Here is a 9,028-nt window from a genome sequence, read left to right on the forward strand (position 1 = left end):
CAGCTATAACCATGATACGGTAGTATAATAGACTGGTAAAACGGTGATTGGCATGTTGTTTAAAAAAATATAAAACTTGTGTTCCCTGACTGGGAATCGAATACCGGCAGCGGAAGTGAGAGTGCCAAAGCCTAACCCCTAGACCACCACGAAATGCAGAATTTTTCAGAAAATGATAAATACTGTTCAAAAAATTATATTGTTAACTTGGAATAGCGGACTCTGGTATTACAGTTGTTTAAAAAAACAAACATAAAACACAAATAAAAAACGTATGTTCCCTGACCGGGAATCGAACCCGGGCCGCGGCGGTGAGAGCGCCGAATCCTAACCACTAGACCACCAGGGAAATCTGAACTCTTCAGAAAATTATTTTGTTAACTTGGTATAACGGACTTCGGTAGTACAGTTGTTTGAAAAAAACATGTTCCCTGACCGGGAATCGAACCCGGGCCGCGGCGGTGAGAGCGCCGAATCCTAACCACTAGACCACCAGGGAAATCTGAACTGCTCAGAAAATTATATTATTAAATTGGTATAACGGACTATATTCTCTGAACGGGAATAGAACCCGGGCCGCTGCGGTGAAAACGCCGAATCTTAACCAATAGACCACCAAACTTATATTGTTAACTTTGAAATAACTATTATCGTGTCTTTCTTCTTCGTGATGACATTATTGAGGGAATGACATTTGATAATTTATAGGATTTGTTACAATAGTCTGTGATTCCAATCATCTTATAAACATTGAAAAGAAAAAGTCAGATAATAACATGCTGACATTATGTTCTGCTTTCACAGTTAGGATTCATTCCTAAATGCGAAATTCCACGCTGTGGAAGACCAAATTAAAACAGTGAATCAATCAGTAGGCTACTGGGTTAAAGTTCGGTTATTCGTGTTTGGGACAGCTGCGGATTCTGTATGACGTGTCTGTCAAGAGCATTGCAATTGATTGCAAATCATGTTTTGTGCTTGCCCAGCCTAGACTAGACGTAACATGTTAAACGTACATACGAAAAATGTATTCGGTATGATTACATAGGTTGGTCGGGATGGACGGAAGGCGTGCGTGCATATAACGCGAAGTCTAACAACCCAAAGGTTGTGTTTGACTCTCATCAAGGACAATTCTAGCTAATGAGCAACTTCTTACAACTTTTAGCTTAAAAAAAACAACTACTTAGCATGTTAGCTAACCCTACCCCTAAACCCTTTAGCCTTTAACCCCTAACCTTAATAGCCCCTTAACCCTGACTTTAGCCTAATCCTAACCATAACCTCTATCCTAGTTTACATTATCCATATAGGTAAAGTTAGCCACAACATACTGGAACTCATAACTTGTCATACATTTTGCAAATTCGTAACATATTGTACACATTGCAATTCGTAACATATCATAAGAATTGTAATATGTAACATATCATACGAAATGGATGATGGATATCCACAAATTAGTACACACAATTCGAAAAGTAATTGTTCTAATTTCAGTACATATTTACGTTTACTATGTTACGTCTACTCCTGAGTCCAGGTTGGCTTCCTTGGAAACGTAGGCCTAAACGTGCCCTAACCCCACCCATGAGCAGCTCGTCCAGGATGCGTCACAGCGCCCACTGTATAAAGTTACCTGCTTGTCCCTATTCATCATTCTACACTGAGCACACCAGAAATAATTTGAAGTTTTCTATTCGAGAATATACTACAAATGGGCAAGAGTAGTCGTTTAGCTTAATTCACCGAGTATTGCCAAAAGACCCACCGCCTTTAGTGTTTTTCAACATCATTCAACGCCAAATTAAAAGGTAAGATTGATTTGATTGCTTTTAGAAAAGGCAAAAAATATTCGCCCAGCTTGAATGGCAATTGAATAAGCTGGGCTACTTGCCCAGATAATAATGGACAATGTGTGTCCAATCATATGTTTACCTACACTAAATATATTTGATTTATTGTCCTGGCACAAATTATTTAAAAAAATATTCCACATTGCCTTTAACAATGTAGGCTAATAGCCTTAAAATAGTGAAATCAGAATGGGGGGGATTCTCTTTCTACCAGCTTTGTATCCTATCTGATTCTGGTCATCAAAGAGGAACATCAAAGAATTCTCTAATTTGTTGAATAATTGTTGCCTTGACTGCTGATATTGTATAGTCTCTTTGCATCTACATTTTGTCTCAATGGTCTGTTTTATCATACACTTGCCATTGTTGGTCTCTTATTTTTCTGCACATGAGGTGTGATTGGCAATGCTGGCATGAATGCAATGCAATGCACATTCACACATCCAATAGTGCCTGATGGCAGTAAGTCTTTTTTCCCCACTGTGTAAAGGAGATTGGTTTATCCTTGATATTTTGCGACTGCCTATCTAGCACAGACATGCATTACCCTGACAATCCCTAGCCAGTAACCATCTGGACTGAACTTCTGCCCTGACTGGACCTGACAACTGATTTAGCATCAAATGTAATGTAAACCACTCATTTTTGCTTATGGAAATGTAGTTCGTTTGGGGAGTAAAACTATTTATGTTTAGCATGTTTCATTCCACTGCAGTGTTTGAGAAGAGTTATGCATCCTGTATAGTCCTGCTTTCTGATATCCTTCTTTCTGAGTGGCTTAGTCAGTACTTTTTTTTTTTTTAAAGAGGTACTGCAGCGCCTCACCAAGTGTTGAGCCCTGTGACTCACCTAGCCCTGTGCACTTTCCTGGCTAGGTGCCTGGAAGTTGGAACATTATACCTGCAGACTCCGGTCCCAGACAGCCCACTTATTTGCAGATCATGGTGTGGAAATCACTTTGCACAGCTGTTGGTCTCTATCACACCCCTCAGACTGAGGGCTAAGCCAACAGTGCTATCAGAGAAGCTCAAGGGGTCAGGAGCATGGGAAGTGGAAATGCACGTTTGCCTATAATAGGCTAATGACGGGCTTCTGTGACTGGGTGACAAATCCAGAATTTGTCACTCAGGCATGTTTCTAACTCACTTTGGATGAAGTTGAATATAGACCTGTTCTCTGCGGTGTTGCAAAATGCTGTGAATGGGTTGCAGGCTGATTTTGAAATGGGTCTTACACTTTCCACAAAGACAAATCTGTACAAAAGCCTATGTTGAGGCTGTTGTCATTACATGTGCCATAATGCATCTAGCAGCATCCATAGCAATATTATTTGGCTCATCCCAGTATCACTTGCCTCTGCTTGCATGGTTCCTGTCTCCACACTCCTAATATCCCCTTCTCTCTTCCCTAGGTTTTCCATCTTTGAGCAGAGTTAAAGAGAATGGCATCAATTCCGTCCACTGGCTCTCTCATCGCCACCCATGATTACTATAGAAGGCGCATAGGCTCCACTTCTAGCAACAGCTCCTGTGGCAGTTCTGAGTACGCTGGCGAAGTCATTCCACACCCCCCAGGTACAGACCAGTTTCTCGCACTCTGACGAGTTTTTCATAAGAACATTATCTCGCACTCGGTCTCTAAATTTTCCTTTTGTTTTCTCTTCCTCAGGTCTGCAGAGACAGGACTCTGGTCACTGGTGGTCTTCTTTCTTCTTCCCAAACAAACAGAACCAGCCTGGCAGCATGATTGGATCTGAACAGAAGTGAGTTCCTTAATCCAAGAGTCACACAAATGGATTAAAACCATGCATAGTTTAAATGTTTCATTTGTCCTTTGTAAGATGTCTCCGGTTAATTGTTTTTCTGTACCTCTTTAGCTAAACAATATTTCTTATTGCAGGAGTGGAACGTACACAGTGACCAACGGGCAGGTGGCGTGTATCGCCAGGGAGATGGTGTTGAAGAAGCAACTCAGTAGGCAACTCAGTGAAAGCAGTAACTCTGGGAAGGTGGAAGAAGGGAGCCCACCACCCTCCTAATTCCATCTCTTCTCCAACACCCCACACCTTGAGTTTAGTTGGAGATTGAGGCAGCAGATTTTACAACTTTTTAGTGATTGAGGCTGCTTTTCCTCCCTCTGTGTTTATATTTTTTTATTAAAGACAAAAGGATTTCTCTATCATGCTTTTTGCTGTTGAATAAATCAAAATTCTTGCAATGAATACTTTGTCTTAATTGTATTCCTTATTCAAGTGACTAAGTCCCTAAATATTTGTTTATCTATAGATACTGTACCAGTCAAGTTTGAACACCTACTCAGTGCAAGAGGTGTCACTACAGTCCTTGGTTCTAATCCAGGCTGTATCACATCTGGCTGTGATTGGGAGTCCCATAGGGCGGTGCACAATTGGCCCAGGTTTGCCCTGGGTAGGCTGTCATTGTAAATAAGAATTGGTTCTTAACTAACTTGCCCAGTTAAAGGTTCAATTTTGTTTTAAATCCAGGGTTTTGAAATAACACATGGAAAGACTAAACCAAATAAGTGTTGAATTTGTTTAATTACATTTGAGATTTTTCAAAGTGGCCACCCTTTGCCTTGACAGCTTTTCACGCTCTTGGCATTCTTAACCAGCTTCATGCCTTTTTAAGTTGTGGAATTTCTTTCCTCAATGCATTTGAGCCAATCAGTTGTGTTGACAAGGTAGGGGTGGTATACAGAAGAGAGCCCACTTGGGGGAAAGTCGGAAGAGCTCAAACGGCACCAGTTCATTCTCCGAAAATTTCAAGAACTTTGAAAGTTAAGTGCAGTCGCAAAAACTGTTCAGATGAGCCTGTGCGAATCAGGCCTTCATGGTCTCATTGCTGCAAAGAAACCACTAAAGGACACCAAGAGACTTGCTTGGGCCAAGAAACATGATCAATGGACATGAGACTGGTGGAAATCTGTTCTTTGGTCTGAGTCCAAATTTTAGATTTTTGGTTCCAACTGCCATGTCTTTGTGAGACGCAGAGTAGGTGAATGGAGGATCACATGTGCTGTGCTAGTGAACTTGTCAGTGATTTATTTAGAATTACTTTGTCATTTCATGGTTTTGATTTCACTATTCTACAATGTAGAAATGGTCAAATAAAGAAACCCTTGAGTAGGTGTCCAAACTTGACTGATACTGTTTATATCATAACTACGTGTGTGTGTATATTTTACACACTTTAAAATGCAATCATATCAAGATTAGGGTAGAAGTTATTCGGGAGTTAAGTTAGTGATGAAAGTGTCATAACTTTTATAAGGAGTCCATATTAACTCAGCCACTATACTGAACTTGAAAAGTGTCCAGACAGACAGATTTGAGAATGAACTGTTCTGGTGTCCACACAATGTAACCAGACAACAGTAATGATAATCCCCAAAACTCCATTGTCAGTTTTGTTCATGACAATACTGATGAGTATAGTGTCTGTTTTATAACATGCTGCCAGCCACTGTTAATGCAATTAAGCTGATTAGGCTGCAATATGATTAGCAACAGCTAATTGGTAAAGACGATGGCTTACGCTTATATAATACAGTACACCTGTTCTGAAATATAGGTCAACCAGCCGTGGAACGTTCTGTGTTGCAGAGTCATTCACATAGTTTTTCACAGTCTCTTAGGGCATAAAAGGGAATATACACTGTATAATTATACAGACTTTCTATGATCTCAACACATTGGTGGAGTCAGCACCTGAAAATATCAACAAGGACACAATAAAATACACTTTCAGGATTGTTAATTATAGCATGGAACAAATGTGAATACTTCACTAGTTTTACACTGACTGAAGTTGCCAACAAGGTTTACTCCAGTTACTGTAGCTAAGCATTTGATTGAACCTTTGTTTATATATTGTTATTGTCATTGAGATTAAATGTCTTTCACAAAAGAGACCTGTAGACATAAGCCTCATTTATACCTGGTTCTAACATGCATCCTTTGTCCTGATCTTTTCCACATTCTGATTGTGCCCACATTTTCAGACAGGTGTAGATTATTACAAGACGCATTGCGATCTGCTTGTGATCATATCTTCCTGACGTCCTCAGGACCCATTGGCGGTGTTTTCACAGGCAGCCCAATTCTGATGTATATTTTTTTCCAACTAATTGGTCTTTTGACCAATCACATCAGATCTTTTCCATCAGACCAATTAGTGAAAAAAAAGATCAGAATTGGGATGCCTGTGTAAATGCAGCCATTGTGTCTGGATATCTTACAAGTGTAAACGGATCAGGATAGTGAAACCATTTAAAATCGTAATTGGATCATTATCCCGCCTTTTAAAAATCAATGACAGGTGGAACCATTGACTTATGGCATCAATATGTGTCTTAAAATAAATAAGAGGGACGAGGAAATCTGGTCACGATGCTGACACAGTGGACAGAAATGAGACACATTTTAACACCATGTGTAGACATATTTCTGAGAATATGGGCACAATCAGAATGTGGACAAGATCAAGACAAAATACCTATGTTAGTCAGCCTCCTGAGTGTCGCAGTGGTCTAAGGCACTGCATTGCATTGCTACCTGTGCCACTAGAGATTCTGGGTTCGAGTCCAGGCTCTGTCGCAGTGTTGTCTTGCTTAGGGGAGGGTTTGGCCGACAGGGATAACCTTGTCCCGTCGTGCACTAGTGACTCCAGTGCCTGTCTGGGTTAGGGGAAGGTTTGGCCGACGGAGATATCCTTGTCCCGTCGTGCACTAGCGACTCCAGTGCCTGTCTGGGTTAGGGGAAGGTTTGGCCGACAGGGATATCCTTGTCCCGTCGCTCACTAGCGACTCCAGTGCCTGTCTGGGTTAGGGAAGGTTTGGCCGACCCTTGTCCCGCTCACTAGCGACTCCAGTGCCTGTCTGGGTTAGGGGAAGGTTTGGCCGACAGGGATAACCTTGTCCCGTCGCGCACTAGCGACTCCAGTGCCTGTCTGGGTTAGGGGAAGGTTTGGCCGACAGGGATATCCTTGTCCCGTCGCTCACTAGCGACTCCAGTGCCTGTCTGGGTTAGGGGAAGGTTTGGCCGACAGGGATATCCTTGTCCCGTCGCTCACTAGCGACTCCAGTGCCTGTCTGGGTTAGGGGAAGGTTTGGCCGACAGGGATATCCTTGTCCCGTCGCTCACTAGCGACTCCAGTGCCTGTCTGGGTTAGGGGAAGGTTTGGCCGACAGGGATATCCTTGTCCCGTCGCTCACTAGCGACTCCAGTGCCTGTCTGGGTTAGGGGAAGGTTTGGCCGACAGGGATATCCTTGTCCCGTCGTGCACTAGTGACTTCTGTGGTGGGCTGGGCGCAGTGCATGCTGACACGATCGCCAGGTGTACTGTGTTTCCTCTGGTGCGGTTGGGTTGTGTTTCAGAGAACTCACTGCTCTCAACCTTTGCCTCTCCTGAGTCATACGGTAGTTGCAGCGACAAGACTGTAACTACCAATTGGATACCACGAAATTGGGGAACTAAAAATGTTCCACTCTCTACAGACATGAGAATCTCTTATCCAGCATGCTCTCAAATGGTTGGATGTGAACATGAAGTTGAGGGTTAGGGTTGAACTGGGATGTGGACATAAAGCTAGGGTTAGATTTAGGGTTGAGGCTAAAGACAAGGTCAGGATACCCCCCCCCCCTTTAATAATAAACAAGTATAAGTATTAAGAGTGGGGAGGAACACAGTGTTTGTGGCCAGAGCCACCAGGTTCAGTAGGCCAGGGTTAACGTGTTAGTCTATTTCTGATCAGTAGCATGCAGGGAGAACGTGTACACACTGGGATCATGTTTGCAGACTGTGCGCTGTTCCAATAGTTCCAATAGCACATGTTCCAATAGGAACTTCCATGTTAACACAGTGTTCCCTGAAGTGTTCAGTAGTGCTCAGCACTGTTATGTGTCCACAACAACAGTCTCCTGGCAGTAAAGTACCGCTCAGGTGACCGCCACACGTTTCTGGTCAACACTGAAGCAGAAAGATCAAAGGCATAAACTCTGGAGAATAAGATAGTGTTATAATACAAATAATACATTGAAATAATACGTTAGTTACTGTTATAGTACAGTTATAATGCAACCCCACTGAGCTTTAGAGGTGTGATAAATTGCCGCATGTGAAGCATGAGAGAGGGAAACCCAGCTTGTGCTCCTGGCACGGTACTCTCTTGCCATGTCAAGGTAGGACATAGCTCTCCCTCCAACTGGATACTTGTACATTTCCATAAATGTGCCCAGATTGTGAAATAGCTTTTGCCTTTTGTTCCCAGCCAGAAGCATGTAAACCTGCAACCAATCCTTCTTTAATGAAGCCATTGCTAAGGCCTGCATTCAAACCGAAGAGGCCACAAGGGAGATTGTCAGATTGAAATGGACTGCAATTGAAGAACAATTGCATCGGTATTATTTCTTCACATGATGCAGAACACTCTCAGTTCTTTGGAATGAGTGCACTATAATAACTTTACACTCACACACTCACTTAGTCACAGATATTGTCCAATATCTTCCATGTTAGGACTGAGGTCATTCTCTCAAACACACATGCTATTAGCAGCTAAGTATGGGCATAAACAACACCTTTAACATACATTAAGCCCATAGAAAATCCCACAGTTTTGCAGTCAGCTCTGTTACTGTCAGCTAGCCGTGGTCCTATGCTGCTCCCCTGTGAATGTTATTGCTTGATTGCTGAAGTTTAACTGGCAGGCTGCTTGCAATCTCCATGCTGCTGCTTTCTGGCTCGTTGCTGATCTCTTGTGGACTTAGGCTGTCACTGCAGTCTTTTACATAGCGGTACACTGTCCGAAGACCCCCTAAGAAAAGAGACATTTACTCTGTTCCCTCGTTCTCAAGTGTTGTTCGATGGGCTTGCATCTTATGACATCATCATTCTACTAGCTGCTTGAGCCCGATGAACTGAAAATGCATTCTTATCTCTGTGTCATCAGCACGACAGGTTGAGTACTGCACACTCTAGACATATTTGAGGACTTGGGAGGAGTCTTTGTATAGCGTACACTAGCTCGTTAAAAAAAAAGTGATTGGCAAGGCAAAAGTAAAAATGTGACAGAGTATGGACATATCTTTATAACTGTGTTGGACGCTGTGGATATAGACACATTTAAGAGGTGCAGCAGCTCAGATAGTGACA

General features: G+C 42.4%; 1 protein-coding gene and 2 non-coding genes across 3 annotated transcripts; 1 reads left to right on the forward strand and 2 right to left on the reverse strand.

Annotated features, from left to right (window-relative positions):
- Positions 1-277: 277 nt before the first annotated feature.
- On the reverse strand, positions 278-349 carry trnae-cuc (transfer RNA glutamic acid (anticodon CUC)). Its single transcript has one exon. It is a non-coding gene; the product is annotated as a tRNA-Glu (tRNA).
- Positions 350-427: 78 nt separating this feature from the next.
- Positions 428-499, reverse strand: trnae-cuc (transfer RNA glutamic acid (anticodon CUC)). The gene has a single exon. It is a non-coding gene; the product is annotated as a tRNA-Glu (tRNA).
- A 1,154-nt stretch (positions 500-1,653) lies between these two features.
- LOC115101669 (pancreatic progenitor cell differentiation and proliferation factor) lies at positions 1,654-4,077 on the forward strand. The gene is made up of 4 exons (XM_029621135.2): positions 1,654-1,814; positions 3,268-3,430; positions 3,525-3,618; positions 3,756-4,077. Exons 2-4 carry the CDS (start codon positions 3,298-3,300, stop codon positions 3,892-3,894), a joined length of 366 nt encoding a protein of 121 aa, XP_029476995.1. The 5' UTR covers positions 1,654-1,814; positions 3,268-3,297; the 3' UTR covers positions 3,895-4,077.
- The last annotated feature ends 4,951 nt before the right edge of the window (positions 4,078-9,028 follow it).

The sequence above is a fragment of the Oncorhynchus nerka genome, linkage group LG20 (genome assembly GCF_034236695.1).
Source record: "Oncorhynchus nerka isolate Pitt River linkage group LG20, Oner_Uvic_2.0, whole genome shotgun sequence".
NCBI lineage: Eukaryota > Metazoa > Chordata > Actinopteri > Salmoniformes > Salmonidae > Oncorhynchus > Oncorhynchus nerka.

Excerpts from the sequence above, each read along its gene's own strand:
- LOC115101669 (XM_029621135.2), top strand. The coding sequence starts at position 3,298 with ATGGCATCAATTCCGTCCACTGGCTCTCTCATCGCCACCCATGATTAC. Across the intron at positions 3,431-3,524 it reads AGTCATTCCACACCCCCCAG|GTCTGCAGAGACAGGACTCT; the intron begins GTACAGACCAGT and ends TCTCTTCCTCAG. Across the intron at positions 3,619-3,755 it reads ATGATTGGATCTGAACAGAA|GAGTGGAACGTACACAGTGA; the intron begins GTGAGTTCCTTA and ends TTCTTATTGCAG.